An 18491-nucleotide genomic window follows, 5' to 3' on the forward strand; every position below is an offset into this window, starting at 1 on the left:
ATGCGCTGTTTCAGCTTTATGAAATGTGGTGTTATATCTATTATGTATGTGTGTGGAACATACTTTAGAAGAGTTTGTTGTCCTAATATTAGGAACCAGGAATTTCTATCCCTTGAACAGCAGATCTTATCTCCATTTGCTGAGCCAGTTTGGCATTAGTTGCCCTGTTCACCCCAGATCCCCTGGAAGTTGGTATTTAATGTGCCACATGTTTGTATTGCATGTGTGACAGGTAGAGGAGATGGGGTTTGGGGCAGATATATTATTGCCAGCTACTGTAGTTAGCGAGTAGATACACAGGAAGGAGGTTCTGGGTATAGACAATGAAAGACTCTGCAAAGATCAGCATGCAGATGGTTATCTGAGCCTGCCGGGCCTCCACTGATTCTTTCACCATTCCTTCCTTGCTTTTGATTTGCAGCCAGTTGTCATCTCCAATCATTCAATCACAGCAGCTCAGATCAGGCCCACGCTGAGGTTTTTGCTGCTGCTCAGGCTCCGAGCCTTACCCACTACTTGAGGAAAGATGCACGGTTTCATTAGAATCCCTAGGAGATGCTTTGAATCTTGACTTCCACATATGCCCACCCCCATGCAACAGAGTGCAAACAGTTTTGGACTGTAGCATCTCATGGGCAAAATTGCCATCGTGCACCTATCTGAATAATATGGAGCTGGGTCAAATAGGCATTGTGGATAGCTCAGCTCAGTTGGACCTAGTGGATATAAAATTAGCACTTGTTTACCTAAGAAAGTCCCTGCTCCTGTAACAGCTGTGGGGCTGGCAAAAATGTCACACATGAGGCTGATAGGAGCAAAGACTTGCTGAATGCCTGCCCATTATGCACTTCTAAAGGAATGGGTCACCTTCATCCCTCCAGAAGTTGTTGAACTCCACTTCCCATAGTTATGCTGGCTGGGGCTGATGGGCAGAGCCACAGGTTAGTCAACTCCTGCTTCACAGCAACCCAAAGAGGACATCAGATTCCCGTAGGTTTTTCGTTTGCTTGGTTCTTTATTGAGTGTTAATGGCACAGCCTCTCCCAAGTCCAGAACTGTCCTTGCTTGGACTTCCATCTTTTGTTCATTTCCTCATGCTGGCAACTCTGTTGCCTCGGGCTCTCGCTTCTCCAGCACTTCCCGCGTGTCTGCCTGCCACAGCTGCACCAGGTCGGTGGGTGTCTTCCCAGCCTGTGGAAAGACCAGCATCCTTGGGTTACAAAACTGCAGCTTCTAACCAACAGACTGCAAAAAAAACTGACACAGGCAGCACCTGAAATTAAGAAAGCCTGCTTCTGGGGTCTCCTCCAGACAGATTTTTATTTTATTTTTATTTTTTTGCAAATGTAGTCTGAAACATGTCATTGATACAATAATAGTGCCTTAGTGGTGGATTTATTCTGAAGCATCCACATCATTCCACTTTATCACTGTAGTTGTTTTGCAATGCTTCCACAATGATATCACTTTGCCACTGGGAGGGCACCCTTGCACTATAGCACAACAAAAGCAGGGGGAAGCCCTAAACCAAGAGCATCTGGGGTATGGCAGGAGACCATGAGACATGCACCAACTGGAAACAAAGCCATATGACTGTCCCAAAACTTCTGCAGGCAAAAGCAGAATTGAAAGTGACATCAAAGAGCACAAACCAGGCATAGGCAAACTTGGCCCTCCAGATGTTTTGGGACTACAACTCCCATCATCCCTGACCACTGGTCCTGTTAGCTAGGGATGGTGGGAGTTGTAGTCCCAAAACATCTGGAGGGCTGAGTTTGCCTATGCCAGGACACAAACCATGATGAATCAAAACGACATATTGGGAAGCAGATGTAAAGGTAAAGGGACCCCTGACCATTAGGTCCAGTCGTGGCCAACTCTGGGGTTGCGGCGCTCATCTCGCTTTATTGGCTGAGGGAGCCGGCGTACAGCTTCCGGGTCATGTGGCTAGCATGACCAAGCTGCTTCTGGCGAACCAGAGCAGCACACGGAAACACTGTTTACCTTCCCACCGGAACGATACCTATTTATCTACTTGCACTTTGACATGCTTTTGAACTGATAGGTTGGCAGGAGCAGGGACTGAACAATGGGAGCTCACCCCGTCGCGGGGATTCGAACCGCTGACCTTCTGATCGGCAAGCCCTAAGCTCTGTGGTTTAACCCACAGCTCCACCCATGTCCCTTAAGAAGCAGGTGTACTTTGCATTAAATTAAAAAAAAAAATTAAAAATTGTCCAGTAGCACCTTAGAGATCAGAACAAACTTAGTTGGTCTCTAAGGTGCTACTGGACAATTTTTTAATTTTTTTATTTCCATTGACTATATCAGTCCAACACGGCTACCTACCTGAATCTAGTACTTTGCACTGTTATTCCATGCATAAGCCACAAGGGGGCAACACTCACCAGGTTTTTGGCCATCATGTCTGCCCCATGCAGAATCAGCATCTTAATGATCTTGTAGCGATTGAGGCGCACAGCATCGTGCAGGGCACTGTCTCCCTCCTGCAACAGACATGGCAGCACCATTATGCATAAGGCAAGGACAGGCAGCCACCAGAACACTTATGCTCACTGCTCATAAGACTAGCAGAAATTGTTGGTTTATCCGCCTGCTCTTCCAGTTCAGATCGATCAAGTGCTTCGAAACAAGAGTCTGGGTGCACTGAGTATAGATAGCTTTGTGGGCAGAGATCAGTTGGTGAGCTAAAGAGAGAAGAGCATGGCAAATACTGTACCATGAAAGACTTAAGCCAGCTGAACATAAAGCCTTTCTGCGTGCCATCGACAGAGTAGGCTGCAATTTCCCCATTCTAATGGATGGAACTCTGGGGATTAGGGAATATCCATGGATGATCTCTCAGTTTGTGCTTCCCCAGCTAAAAATTACTAGAGAGGTAAAGAACCGCTGGTATACAGGGCAGCTCAGCCTTCAATGAAAAGAAGAGAAACTAGGACTTAGGAATTGAAGACAGTAAGGAGGGGGATATTATTGACATTATTAATATACCACCTTTTAAAACTTGATCTTTTCTTTTACCTTTTTTGTTTTGTGTGCATGCATGCACCTCCCTATAGAAAGGACTTTGTGTATCCATGTATTGTGCATTATATTTATAATCTGCCCTTCCACAGATTGGTGTGATTCCTACACAAACCTGTGTGTGTGTACAATTACTGCCTAGACTCGGATTAAGTTACTGGAATTAGATGAGCAGGGTGCACTGCAATAAGCAACCACACAATGTGCCTCTTACCCGGTCACGGGAATTGACATCCACCCCATTGTTTATCAGGTGCTCCACAATCTCCGCCATGCCAGTACGGGTGGCCACATGCAGTGGGGTGCTGAGAAGCTGGATTTGGGCAGGTTGTGAAGACAGGAGCGAGAAAGGGGAAACATGATTTCATGTTAGTGCTCCTGCTTTCTTCACATGCTTCATCATGTTCTTATTGGAAGGACCTTGCATTGCTCCAGAACAGAACCACCTTCCTGTTAACCCAGAATCGCTGCAAGATCCCACAGTCCCTTAAAACCTCCTTCTTTCCACTCCTCCCGTGCAAATCTCCTCCCCCCACCATTGTCTGCTTGCCGAATTCCTCCCACAGTGCTGTTCTCCCACCATGAACCAAATCCTGGACTCCCCACCTTCCTCACCTTGTCCTTGACATTGAGATTGGATCCTTTCTCCTGCAGCAGCTTCACCACGTCCAGATGTCCTCCTCGGCAGGCCCAGTGCATGGCTGTGGAGTCCAGCTGTTGGCAAGCAGGACACATCCATCAGAAGAGGAGAACCTTTCCCTCCTGCACCTGTGTTCACCCCCTTCCTTCCCAGCCCCAAACCCTTTTGAGGTTCATGCAACTGCATCTCCTAGCGTTACTTAAAATAACAAAGCTGTAGTGGTCACGTAGGATTGCTATGAGGAATTATGAAAAATGAAGCAAGCCGTTGTGTCAGCGGCAAAAGCATCGCTTTGACTGGGTTTGGGTCATCAACATGATTTCTGATCAATCCCACAAACCTCTGAATCTCTGCCCCATTTTCTCTATGCGTGACAGTCACGTGGAAAGCATTCTGCACAGACCAGTTGCTTACCAGGCATCCTGGGTACATAAAAATAAGGAGGTAGCTTTGAAGGAGGTATCTTTTGTTAATATTTAGGTAGATCTTAGGGCCAGGAACAGAGTTCACATGGAGGTGGTAAAATGCCTGTATTTCCTTTTACTGTGGGTTATTACCTCAGGGGTTTGCTAAATGCATTCCTCCTTGGTTCCTGTTTATTTAGCCTAAACATGTATGCATGCTCAAACAGTAAATCATTCTTTGTAGCTAAGAGGCTTCCTCTGATCTGACTTTGTCCCCATGTAGGGATTTTTTGAAATACTCAGAGGAAATCTGATTGGTTCTTACAAACACTGTGTTAAAGTTCTTTTGTGAATAAAAACAACCTGGGCCAGGGAGTGGGATGCACACTTTCTCCCAGGGTCTTGCTGGTCAAGCCTCGTGTCTATTGTATTAATCAGGGTCCAGTCCTTCCTTTGCTTTCAGAATGCAACACAATGCCAGTCTTTTTTTTTTTTTTACCTGGAGCACCCAGTAAATGCTACCCCTGTACCAGAGAGAGGAAACTGACAGTAGTGGCTTATAAGAAGCACATATGAGCATAGATGGAGATAGCAGGGTAGTGATGGTGGGGAATGAGCGGGCATAGATACAGAATGATGCAATGAAGGGTTATCTTACTCGATCTCTGAAGTCGACAGTGGCTCCATGGGCCAAAAGCTTCTCTGCAATCTCCACGTACCCCTCAAGTGAGGCACGGTGCAATGCTGTCCTGCGGAACTAAGTGAAGGACAGAATTAGGGCTTCTTCACATGACATAGCGATTGAGTAGTGTTGGTGCTGACCTTTAAAGCCCTAAACGGCCTCGGTCCTGTATACCTGAAGGAGCGTCTCCTCCTCCAACATCCAGCCCAGACACAGAGGTCCAGCATTGAAGGCCTTCTGGCAGTTCCCTCACTGCGAGAAGTGAGGTTATAGGGAACCAGGCAGAGGGCCGTCTCGGTAGTGGCACCTGCCCTGTGGAACACCCTCTCAGCAGATGTCAAGGCAATAAACAACTATTTTACTTTTAAAAGACAGCTGAAGGCGGCCCTGTTTAGGGAAGTTTTTAATGTCTGACGCTGTATTGTTTTTAATATTCGGTTGGAAGCCGCCCAGAGTAGCTGGGGAAACCCAGCCAGATGGGCAGGGTATAAATAATAAATTATTATAATATTATTATTATCCTGATTTGCTTGCAGAAGCCACACCCACCCACACAGTGCTCTGCTGTAAGCCTTATCCCAAGTGTGGAGATGGTTGGTTCTCCGAATAGGGTGATGGCATCTGAAGGCATGAAAAGAACAAACTCTGCTCCCTGCGTCATACCTCATCACAGGCGTTTGGGGATCCCCCGTCTGCCAGGAACTTGTCCACCACATGCACCTTGCCTTGCACAGCTGCTTTCAAGAAGTCCTCTTCCGTCACAGGGCCCGTCTGCAGGGGAAAGGATCGACGCTTCAATGGGTGCTGCAAAAGCTCTGAACGCCCACAGCGAGGGGCTTGGACCACTTTAGAAGCTTCTTTTTTTTAACAATCAAGCGGCATATAAATTGTAGGAAACGAACCATAAAAATGAATAAAATTTCAGCACAAAGGCTTTTCCAAAAAAAGGAGCAGGGGCATAGCTATCCCTGATCCCCCACGCACATGGGATGGGGTATGCATTCCAAGAGGGCTCTGGGAGCACGATTAGCTCTCTGCAGGGTGAGCGTTGGAGATCAGGGTCCTTGGGCACCTGCCCACCCCCCAGCAGGGTTTCCTCCACCACCCGTGAAATCCGAGTGTGGATTTCATACTCTTTATTCAGCTCATAGTAGAGAGGAATGGAAGATCCCCCAAACTGTCTGCTTTAGATACATTGTTTACACAATGGGCCCCACGTGATTGGCTAATTCCGGGATTCTCCTGTAAGCCAATCAGGTTGTGGATTCATTTCCACCTGGAGCTGGATTGGGTGGCTCCTGTGGACCAATCAGACTGCTGCATTCTGAATCCTATTGTTCTAGGACCAATCAGACTGCTGCATTTTGGATCCTATTCATCTCAGTACATAACAACCTGCAACCTCTGAAGCCCCTGGCCTCTGGCTGTTGCTGCTCTTCCTCCTTACTGACGCTGCCAGTACGCAATGAGCAGGGATAAGAGCAAGGAGGAGAGAGCAGGCGGCCCACCACACTCTGCCCTCTCCCTCCAGACAGCTGGGTAGATGGTAGCCAAAGGGAGAGGGCAATCAAGTGGGCAGAGGCAACAACGGCGACAGCAAAGTGGGCCCCACTCATGGGACCTTACCCAAGGACTCCTCCCTGGGGGAAGAGCTGTTGAGCACCTGGTATCTCCAGGCAGGACCAGGAATGTACCCCTGTCTGAAACTTGGGGAGGATGCTGCCAGTCAGAGAGGGTGATACTGAACTAGGTGGACCAAGAAGCCCACTCAGTATAAGGCAACTCCCTTGTACTGGAGTTATGCCATCTTGCTTCTGCTGCTCCCAGGTGAATCTCAGGCTCTCCCTGCTGCTGCCTCCGTAGCCCCTTTCCCCCCTCCCACTTATAGAAGCTCCCCCCACCCCTTACAATCTCCTCTGGCTCAGGCTCTGGTTTCTTCTCCTCTTTTTTCTTCTTAGGCTTTTTGCGCAACTCGAAGAGGTATTGTGTGCCACCAACTTGGATGATCTCTCGTCTCAGGTCTACAGAGCTCTTCCGCACCCTTTCCTGGCCCTGTGGGAGGAGAGAGATTTATAAGAAAAACTCTTGCTTAGGACTAAATCCCTGCTTTTATTTCCCCCCTTAGCAGCAAATCCACTCTGCCCCACCCCTTTCTTGTGCTTTCAGTTAGGGCTGGCCCAAGAGGCCCTGCCCAGAGGCGAAGGATGAGATGGTGCCCCTCTTTCCATGTGCAGCTGCTAAGTGGATGGGAAGTTTGATCTTGCTCCCAACACAGCCAAGGAGCTTAGGAGGTGCAGGGTAGGCAATGTCATCAACACGGCTCTGCCTTCCACTGCTTCCTGTCCAAGGCAACAATGCTCCCTTTGCCTAATGGCAGGGCCGGGCTCGGCCAGCTAATTGTAACCAAGGGCTTGCTGATCAAATGGAATATTTTTGTCTTTGTTTACTCCAGTCCTCACATTTAAAATTGGCAGTGTGATGAGCAACATAAAGTTCTGCTGACTCACGTTGGCTTCTCCCCTTTCTCTCACCAAGAGAGCAACTTCCTTTGAATGCCTGTCTGAAAGATCCTAGAAGGGGGTGGGGGTGGGGGGAGGTGGTTGGACTGTTCCAGATTCCAAGCAAGATATCCTGCTAGGCTGAGGACAGTGGAGCAGAGTTCAGCTGAGTCTGGGAACAGCAGCATTCTGCAATGGAGCCAATGGGTTCAGCCCTTTTTAAAAAGAGAGCTCAGCCCTAGAGCATGCAGGAGCATATCTGAGCATATGCAGAGTGTGTTTCTTTTGTCCCCCAAAGGCATGAGAGAACTGGGTTCCCAGGCCAACTAGAGTCCCAGCTGTCTCATTATGAAATGAAACTTCCTGCAGGAAATGGAGACTATAAAAGGAATATCCACGACTTTTCTCTTACCATGTGGGCCTTGCTGGTGGTGTGTGCAGAATTTGTACCTAATAACAGCACATGTCGCCCAGAACTTCCTATGTAGCTATCAGAACATTAACTTTCCTGCTCTGGTGCCAGATCAAACGACGTTACTTTTATGTACTGTTTTACTATATTACCGTGTTGGGTTTATTTTTAGTACTGCACTGAAAAAAACACTCAGCGTAGCTTGTGCCCTGCCAAGCTGCATGCTGGCCGTCCATCGATCTTGAATGACAGCCCATCGGGGCTCTGTAAATCTCCTGGCTTGGCTGCCTGTCAGGGAACTGCAGAAATCGAGGAGGGGGGCTGTCAAGCACCTGGTGGGCAGGCTGCAATATACTGAAGGGAGAGGGGAACGGTTAATCATTAATATTATCTACACATAGTAAATTCCGGCACTCTGCTAGGATGGTTACACAAGCTCAAAACAGCCCAAAATTGCAGTTATTTGCAAAGTCTAAATCAGACAGGTCAGGAGGCCGTTTCCTGTCTAACCAGCTACTTGAAACTGCTGATGCTAGCTACAGGTCAGAAGGTCGTTTCCTGCCTAGCCAAAAACTGCTGTCAACTAAAAACCACTAGCAAGATGTTTCCTGCTTTACTTCTGCTTTAAGTAATGCAAGAATAAGAAGAGATACGAAGGGAATGCTTAGCTAGCAAAAGAAGACACGTGTACAAGGAGGTGGGAGGGAGTGCTTGGCTTAGCAGAAAGACAGGAATGTTTAGCAAGCAATAAAATGTGTTAAGCAAGCAATATTTGCTAGCCGATTGGGGAAGTCTGGGGGTATAAGAAAGTCTGCTGAAGTGTCTTGCTTTACAGCCAGTGTATTTCTAGGAACTAACCAGCAGGCTGTCTCTGAGTACAGACCTTGACTCTGTGCTCAGATCTCAATAAACTCTTTTTCTCCAAAGAAGATTTTGCTTTCCTGGTACTTTTGTTCCCTCCGAGGTCCAGGGGATGGCGTGGCTAATGGATCCCTAGGTAAATAAGGCTTCATTTCTTTGGGGGCTCGCCCGGGATCAGCCCCCTCCCCAAATACGGACCGGAGGGCCAGGCTCAACCAAGGTGAACAAGCTCCAATCGGCGTTCGCATTTCCGGTGCACACCCTGCCAGTTTGTAGGGGGAGATTGCCACACCGTCCTGGAGCGGAGACATCTAGTTGAGGGAGAACAAGAGGACAGAACGGCGCCGAGGGGACAGGTCCGCAGCGGAGAAAGGTAAGCCCGAGGGAAAGGGCTAGGGGCCCGAGGGAAAGGGCCAGAGGCCTGATCAGCCTCACCTGGTAGTTGGCAGTAGAGTGCCCGGCAGTAAGAATGCCACCAGGAAAGGAATTGGTAAAGGTTTGGGAAAGGGAATGGGGCAGAGGGAATTGAGTGTTTTGTTGACATGTTGTGTGTCAGATACTCCAGTGACTGAATTGTTGTCAAGTGTGGGTCGGGGCCTAGCGCTCCCCTTGGCCGAGCGATTGCAGGGTTGTGCGTTTTCTGCCAGGGCGACCTCGTGCAGACCACAATCTGTATCGTGTGAACTGTGAAAGAATTTACAGCCCAGTCAGGTGCGGAGTATCTGAAAAAAAAAAAAAAAATAGGGTCTGGAGCAAGCCAATGTATTCCTCTGGAATGTTTTTTTAATAACTGGAAAACAGCCACGAAGAGTGATGATTCACATTGAAAAAACAGAGACTCAAAACTTTATGTGAGGTGGACTTGCCAACCCAGAGAACTGCGTGGCTTTGATTTGCAATTAATCAACCCCCTGTGGCAAATCAACCCCCTGTGGCAAAATATATTAAATGTCCACCCAGACCAGATCCCCTATATCTCTACATGGAAGACCAATGTAAAGAAAAGAATCTACCATGGCTAAAGTCTTGCTGTGACAGCAACACACAGAACAGGATTTGTACAGTGAAGCCTCTGGTGTTAGAAGACCCAGAAGATGAGGAGGGGGAGTGATTAAGCCACCACCTTACACTCCACCAACAGCCCCTCCAAACCCCCCCCCCCCCCAGGCCAAGATCAAGAAGCACAGGGAGGTGCTGGTGTAGGGGGGAGGAGGACCTGCGAAGGAGGATAGTGAGACGGAAGAAGAGGAAGATGAGGAAGATAACGAAGAGTTTAGGAAGACACTAGATGATATGAATCAAGGAAAGAAAATGTGGACAGAAAGACAGAAAAAGAGACTAAAGGAGTTTGTAAAGCCATTTGAGGAAGAAGTTGGATGTAAGCCCCTTGTTAGTTGAGGCAGCAGAATGCTGCACCCCTGAAAAGAGGAAGAGATGGCAACGTAAGTGGGGACAGGCGGCGAAGAGAGTTATGTCTCACAGATAGTATGAGAAAACCAGGAAGGATCAGGCAACTGGAGAAATGCCCCTTCAGAGGGTTTATGATCCACCAGCCCCTGTCCCAGCTGAACAAGCAAAGGCACCACAGACCTACACGGTCCAGCATATACCCTTTTCAAGTGCAGATGTTTGTAATTGGAGAAATCAGAACCCCTCTTTTGAGGAGAATCCAGCAAAGATCGTAAAATTGTTTGAAGGGATTTTTTTTTTAAACCTATAATCCCACTTATGATGATGAACAATATCTCCTGGACTCACTACTAATTACAGAAGCATTGCTTGGCCCCTGCATGAGTCAACTAGGGAATAGAGAAGGATCCTTTTATATGGGGCAGGGAACAGCAGCAGGCTTTTCAGGATCTCAAAGTGACAACAAGCCCCAGTGCTTGGCATCCAAACCCCAAGAAGCCTTTTACGCTGTTCATAGATGAAGACCAGGGGGTAGCCAAGGGAGTCTTATGCCAGAAACTGAAAAATTGGCAGCAACCCGTCGCATACTTGTCAGAGAAGCTAACCCCAACAGAACAGAGATTGCCCCCCCCCCTGTATGAAAGCGATTGTGGCAGTGGCCACCCTACTCACGAAGGCAGATAAAATTCACGTTTGGACAGGACACCACCTGTGTGACTCCACATGCAGTCCCAGCCTTACTTGACATGAAAGGCACCTATTTCCTATCACAAGCGAAAATGAGGAAGTGCCAGATGCTGTTATTACATTCACGCCTGAAGTTTCAGGTTACCACAGCCCTTAACCTAGCTACCTTATTACAGGTAGGAGAAGGTGAACAAGGGAGCTGCCCACTCAGTCTTACCTGTGCCTGTAACAAAACCCACAAACCAAGTGGTTAATATAATTGGGGCCACAGGTAAATCACAAAAGGCCCCGTTTTTTTGCAGTCTGTTACCTGCTGCCTAGGTGGCCAAGTAGTCCAGCACAATTTTTTGTATATACCAGAGTGTCCCATTCCTTTATTGGGCCAAGACTTGTTAACAAAATTACAAGCCCAGATTTCCTTCCAACCAATGGGGGAAGTAATGATGACAACTGGACCAGCAGGAGAGTTTTCTTTAGAAATGCCCCTGAGAGACCATTGGTGCTTGATGATGGTAAAAGAAGAGGAGGGAATCCTCCCTGTTAGCCTGCCTCATGATGTTGACCCTGGACTATGGGCGAAAGATAAAAACCAATACCCCATCCCACGACAGGCAGCTGAAGGAGTGTGGGTGCATTTGAAGCGATTGCTTCAACATGGAATCTTGAAACAATGCCAATCACAGTGAAACACCCCACTGTTGCCAGTGAAGAAGGAAGATGGTGGGTACCGCATATAGGCCCCAAAGTTCTGGAAAAGAGGAAAGGATGAACAGGACTTTGAAAAAAAACCATTGACCCAAGAAACAGGGTCTAATTGGGTGTCCATGTTGCCCTTGGCTTTGCTTAGAGTCTGTAGCCTCCCATTGAAACGTATTCACTTGTCACCCTTTTGAAGTGATGTTTGGGAGACCGGTTCCTTATGTGTGCATGCTTTCACCTATCCCTGCTCAAGATGTGGAATTGAACAATTATGTACAGTCTCTCTCTCGAGATTTTCTCTCTCAACCCAGGCCCGAACTTCTTGCATGACCAGTTTGAGCCAGGTGACGAGGTGTGGATGAGACTGGTCCCAGGCACCACTGCCGCCGTGCTGGAAGGGCCCATCTGCTCTCCACACCCACAGCTGTGAAGGTCGCTGGCACCACCCCTTGGGTCCACCACATAAGAAAGCTGCTTCAGATTGGACTGTGTCTCAGCATCCTGAAGATCCCCTCCAGTGACGACCGCCTTGCTGATATCTCTACGCACGGTGAAGAATTGGATGGGAGGGGCGCCCGCAGGCAGCGCCCCCAACGTAGACATTTGTTCTCCAGCCAATTTAGAGGCACCACCGGGACTTTTGATATTGGTACCAGAACTCACTCCAGACGATGTGGAACCACGTTACACCCTTGATGAACAGCAGTGGACCAGCCAAGAAGGAGCAACGCTCCAGGAAGGACCGGACAGCCGTGTTTTTGTGCCCCAACATCTGGCCAGCACAATTGTAAAGAATTACCACGAGTCCACCCATTTGGGAGGCCCAGCTGCTAAGGCGCACCTTGGGAGAATATTCTACCTCAACTAACTGCTGCTATAACTAACTGCTGCTATATCCCAAAATGTGCCCTGTGCGCCAACCAAGAGACTGAGAACTATCACCCTTTGAACTTCTATATGGCAGGCCAACCCCTTTCGTCCGAGGCATCCCCGCCGGTTTGGGCAGATGGGAGATCACATCACCCAAGAACAAGTGCAATCCCTGTGTTTGTTGTGTGTGTTTGCTTTCTTTCCAGGTATTCCCTCAAGCGTACACCTGCAGTCCCGTGGCAGTCTCGCTGAGCCGGTTCACCAGTCCCTCTGAGTGACAGCGTCTGGCGACCCCCTCATCCCTAACTGCAGTGAAAGTAGTCGAGGTGATCCCCTGGGTACATCACACGCATCTGAAGAAGGGTGTCTGGACTTGCAAAAGAAATCCCGCTGACCCTCTGAAGTTGATCATCACCTTGTGTCTGACGCTACCTGGAAAAAGCGTTAGGCCACGGGCAACGAGATCCTGCGACTAATCATCACAAGGACAGTTACAAAGACTTTCTCTTTTCTCTCTTATTTTCTTTATTGACTTGCTCTATGTCTTATTGCCCTGACCCTACCGAACCATACCAACCCTATTGGCCTGCTGGCCTCTGCTACGACTGGTTCGTCTTGCCGGTGGTAAGAGATGGTGTGCTCCTTGGCTATTGGAAACTGGGGTTTGATGAGATTACCGTATTGAGGCACCCCACTGCCCCGTTGTGGCTCCTCTCCCACACCACTGACCAGCATGCGTGGACAGTGCTCTTACGGGAAGTTGCAGAGACGCTCGAACTCTATCGAGTTCTGGACCGCTTTTGCTGTTGTGGGAGGGTAGTCAACTGTTATCTGGAAGGTAGAGCACTGTACCAACCTCATTTGATAGACCAGGTCCTACTCTTAACCCAGGTGATAGATGGGAGCCTGAGCCAGGTGTGCATTGAAATTACTAAACAAGTGCCAGTAAGAATTGCCACCCCAGGATTTCAGCTTCCATATGCTCTGGTCACTAGGGAGGCAGCACGAGAGTTCAATCCACCCAACAGGGCTAATAGAAAAATTGACCCACATAGTGGGAGCATCAGCTCACCGGTGGGCTCTCATCCTTGAGGCTCAACAGGTAGTCGGGCACAAATATCAGTGGGCTCTTCAACAATGAGCACACCCCCTGAATATTGGTGGGAGGAACCATGGAGATATTGGGTTTGGTGGGTAGGAGTGATATGTACCGCCCTTGTCATATGGATGCTCTCGTATTTCTGTTGGCATGAACGGTATCGTATTTGTGGGGAGAATAGGCCCAATAATGCTTCTATTGCTTTTCTGCTTCTGTATACCCTGCTTAATGCAATGCCTGCAACATATGATGAAAAAGATGATGTCTCGCATGATGGGACCTCGCGTGATTGCTGTAATGAGAGAATATAGACCCCTACCCCAGAACGAATCTAAGTAATAGATTGTTCAAAAGAAGAGGACGGAGTGAAGGGAGAGGGGAACGGTTAATCATTAATATTATCTACACATAGTAAATTCCGGCACTCTGCTAGGATGGTTACACAAGCTCAAAACAGCCCAAAATTGCAGTTATTTGCAAAGTCTAAATCAGACAGGTCAGGAGGCCGTTTCCTGTCTAACCAGCTACTTGAAACTGCTGATGCTAGCTACAGGTCAGAAGGTCGTTTCCTGCCTAGCCAAAAACTGCTGTCAACTAAAAACCACTAGCAAGATGTTTCCTGCTTTACTTCTGCTTTAAGTAATGCAAGAATAAGAAGAGATACGAAGGGAATGCTTAGCTAGCAAAAGAAGACACGTGTACAAGGAGGTGGGAGGGAGTGCTTGGCTTAGCAGAAAGACAGGAATGTTTAGCAAGCAATAAAATGTGTTAAGCAAGCAATATTTGCTAGCCGATTGGGGAAGTCTGGGGGTATAAGAAAGTCTGCTGAAGTGTCTTGCTTTACAGCCAGTGTATTTCTAGGAACTAACCAGCAGGCTGTCTCTGAGTACAGACCTTGACTCTGTGCTCAGATCTCAATAAACTCTTTTTCTCCAAAGAAGATTTTGCTTTCCTGGTACTTTTGTTCCCTCCGAGGTCCAGGGGATGGCGTGGCTAATGGATCCCTAGGTAAATAAGGCTTCAATACGGCTGATGGTCCAACTTGAGCTTGAAGGAACCCAAGCCCTACTGATACAGAGATTTATGGAAGGACCACAGCTCGGTGGAAGGGTGTTTTGCTTTGCACCCAGAAAGCCCCAGTTCAATGCCTGGCCTCTCTAGGTAGGGCTGGGAGAGATTCATCCTCTCTGAAATCCTGAAGAGCCTCTGCCAGTCAGTGTAGACCAGGCTTAGGCAAACTCAGCCCTCCAGATGTTTTGGGACTACAACGCCCATGATCCCTAGCTAACAGGCCCAGTGGTCAGGGATGATGGGAATTACTCCCAAAACATCTGGAGGGCCGAGTTTGCCTATGCCTGGTGTAGACAGTACTGATCTAGATAGGCCAATAGAGGCTGGATCTGCAGATCCTGCTTCCCAAGCGGTCACCCGCTTTTACCTCACGGATGGGCCAGCACTGGCTAGAGTCAGGATAGGGGCCTTGTACTCGGGAAGGCTATTTTTCCTGGGGGGGACGCAGGGGCACACATACCCCTAAACAGTTTGTGAATCTAACTTTGGCCTCATTGAGAGGCAGTATTTCAATATGAGTAGGAAAATGAGAGTACCCCTAAATATTTTCTTTTAGGGGAAAAACACCACTGATTGTCACACCAATATTAGGGAACGGTGGAAGTATTTAGCCACTAGAGGGCAGGAAAGGCCCTTGGGAATTCATCTGGAATGTACGCCCAGGGAAAGGAAGAGAGACCATAAGCAGGCATACTCCATAATGGGTCTTTCCTGACTGCGTATTATCTGTTGTATTGTTTTATTCCACCTTTCCCCCAAGGAGCTGAGGCTGTCTCTTTCCTTCCCACCTTATCCTCACAAGAGCCCTGTGAGGAGGCAGATTAGACTCAGAGCGAGTGGCTGCCAAAGAGTCACCCAGTGAGCTAAGTGGGGATTTGAACCCAGGCCTCACCCAACCTTGCTGCTTTACTCTAACCATTACACTACACTGGAAAGGCCGTTAACATGACATAGCTTATAATGCCAGGAAAGACAACTTAAGACGCTTCCACTAGATCCTTGTGACTACTGGATTGATAGATCCTGGAGTATTATAAATTCATACATTATAAAGCTTTGTGCCTGACAGAGTAGGATACAAGAGCCTCACTGAGGACCGCAGCCTCTCTCACCTTAAGCCCCTCAAGACCTTTGTTGAGAGGCCCGTGCTTCTTCTCATCCTCCAGAAGTGGAGTATCTAGCCGGGCCACGACTGGCGGTTCTGCGGGGGGGCAGGAACGGTGTTTCTGGGTGAAGCAAACAGGAGACAGGAAAAGCATTGCAACATCCCACACCTCTTTTCTTTTGACCGTGTAGTGAGCTGTGGCTTCTCTTTCCACGCATTTTTAAAAATTAGATGTATTCTATGATCACAGTGATAAGCAGACTGGTTTTCATGAGAGACCCTTTTCCTGAAAATTGCTGTCAGCCTCAAAATGGTCTCCCCCAGAGCCATCCATGTTCCACATCAGTCTCCAACAGGTCGATCGCGATTTACTGGTCGATCGCGGGGGGGGGGGGGGTCCGTGGTCGATTGCGGTCGATCACATGATTCCCCCACCCCCCCAAAAAAACCACACAGTTCAACAACTTTGGCTTCAACAACTTTGCTCCCTAAAAAAAAGCTCAACAACTTTGGTAAATCGAATGGGTAGATCACTGCCAGTTTTTTTACAGTGGGAGTAGATCGCAGTCTCTAGAGGTAGTTTATCATTGTTATCCTTATTTCCCTCCTCTTCTCCCCATGGTCTCTGGTGGGGCATCTCTCTGAAGCTGCCCAGAATAAGCACTGCATAATTACTAGGCTGCCTACAACAAACTGTCTAAAGCACATGAAATAAATGCAACCAAATAAATAAGCCACTCTTCAAGGGAGCTTTGTTTAAAACTTGCCATTTAGGTTTTCAAACCTTTTTTGTAAATTCAGTATTAGAAACTGTACTTTTGAGTCCTCAGTCCTTTATTACTGCGCTTTATTTTACCTAGGTCGAGCTAGGAATTATAAATACGTCAGAATTGTTGGGGTTCTACCCTTGTTTGAATTTTGGTCATTTAAAGTTTATGATTTTTCTATTTCCTTCTGAGGAAACTGAATAGTTCAGTGAAACGAGGTTTGTAGCCGGCATCCCGTTAAGGCTTTGTTCTATTTTAGGTTTTTCTAATTTTTTCCCTTAAGCTTTTTGATTTTTTTTTATTATTTAGTTGATTTCCACAAGATAATATTTATAGTCGATTACTTCTCGTTTCAGGGATTTTCATGGTATTTCATTTGTTTTGTACAATTTCTCAGTTCCGTGACCGTCTTTTTTCTATTACATTTTCGTTTGGGGCAGAAATAGCAGCGCCAGCCTTAAACATCCCTTACTCGAACAGTCAAAATGGTGACCCCCTTTCCAATATATTAGTTGCTAATTACATGGAAAGGAGGTTACAGGAAATAAATCGGCTGCTTCGAAGCAACCCTTTCACACCACTTCATAGTAAAGCTGTCCCATCTCCTGTGGTTGGCAAGAACATGAGATCCTTCTCCGTGGGTCAAGTCTCCCTCCCGTAGATATCCAGGAATCTAGGCCCCATCCAGTACAGCCACTGGGTCTGCCTCCTGAGTCCCAGGAATGCATCCCCAAGACTCACCTGTTCTTCCTCCTCCTCCAGTGCCAGCTTCTGTTCAATCAGGTCTGTTGCCCATTTCACCCCCTGGTCCACAGCCGTCTTCTCTGCCATTATCCTGGAGTTGTGAGTCCTCCCCAACACTTCCCCTGATCCTGGTTCTCTTCCCAAGCTTTATGCAGGACTCTGTGGACCTGCTCCTGTCCGCTCACAGCCGCTGACTTAAAAGACCTGATGTGCGTCCTGCCCAAGTGACCCTGCTCACATTCCCTACCCCAAAGGCCTTTGCCGTGAGCTCAGCTTGTGGCAATCTCTCCTTTTCCAACTGCACACAGCTCACCTTCCTAAAAACGACCCATTAGTAGCCAGACACCCCCTCCCAATTGGGAGGTGAGCACTGAGTTTCCCGCTTGACTCCTGGGGAAGATTTGTCCATTCCATATAGGCTGATGTCCTTCTCCTGGATACACTGGGGACAGGGATTGTGGCTCTCTGCCCGGCTGCAAGCTTCCCGAGTTGTCCTATGAGTCACTCCTGGGAGATTTGTATTGTCATGCACACATGCATCCCAGAAACTCCACATACACATGGAGTTTCCAAAAGTGGTGATCCCTGCACAGAGCTGCCGATCATAATTTCAAAAGCTGTAGCATCTGAAATATGGCCGTAATAAAACCTTCAGGTTGTGAGGGATCTCCAAAGTTCCTCTAGTTCAGCCACCTGTCAATGCAGGAAAACCACTCCAGCAACATCCCTGAAAATCCAGCCACTGCTTTAAAACTTCTAGCAGAGGCGAGTCCACCACCTTCGGTTCAGGGTGGTGTAATGGTTAGAGTGTTGGACTGGGACTTAGCAGAACAGGGTTCAAATCCCTGCTCAGCCATGAAGCTCACTGGGTGAACCTGGGCCAGTCACCATCTCTTAGCCTAACCTACCTCACAGGGTTATTGTGAGGCTGAGAACCATGTACACCCCCTTGAAATCCCTGGAAGATAAAGGTATATAAATGTAATAAATGATAAATTTTCCAGTGTGAAAATTAGGGGTTTCCATCCTGCGATGACTATGAGCTTCTGGAATCAAGAACCACTCCTTTTTTAAAGTGCTACCTGGGAATAGAGGTATCTGAATTTATCAATACATATTGTAAACTGGCCCTTCTCCCCACTCCCACCCCAGTGCTTTGTATTTTGATAAGTGAACGTTTGTTGTAACTTGTAAGTCACTTTGGGCACAGCTCATTGTGTGAAGGCAGCAGGTAAATCAACTAAGTCAGCCAACCAACCTTCTTCTAAAAGGCTTCCATCACTAGCCTTAGTGGCTGCTGCTCCCCCAGCATAGAACTCCTGCCTCTGTGATGAGACACATGATACCCGAAGGGCATTTTTGCCCTCTGCTGGGGATGCCAAAATCTCCAGAGGGGCCTGCTCACGAGGGCACTAGCCCAAGCCACTGGTCTCTGCCAGGAAACAACTTACCAACCTGCCAAGCAGCTAACATAGGCACAAAGCCTGGAACAGAAAG

At 47.9% G+C, this 18491-nt stretch overlaps 1 protein-coding gene across 1 annotated transcript; it reads right to left on the reverse strand.

Moving 5' to 3' along the window:
• Positions 1–995: 995 nt before the first annotated feature.
• On the reverse strand, positions 996–17213 carry ANKRD2 (ankyrin repeat domain 2). Its single transcript, XM_083441298.1, has 9 exons — positions 16992–17213; positions 15491–15604; positions 6680–6823; positions 5435–5542; positions 4748–4846; positions 3661–3759; positions 3260–3358; positions 2409–2507; positions 996–1191 (listed from the first exon to the last, which is right to left on the reverse strand). Exons 1-9 carry the CDS (start codon positions 17079–17081, stop codon positions 1093–1095), a joined length of 951 nt encoding a protein of 316 aa, XP_083297424.1. The 5' UTR covers positions 17082–17213; the 3' UTR covers positions 996–1092.
• Between the last annotated feature and the right edge of the window lie 1278 nt (positions 17214–18491).

Source organism: Podarcis tiliguerta (assembly GCF_965153285.1).
Source record: "Podarcis tiliguerta genome assembly, chromosome: 5".
NCBI lineage: Eukaryota > Metazoa > Chordata > Lepidosauria > Squamata > Lacertidae > Podarcis > Podarcis tiliguerta.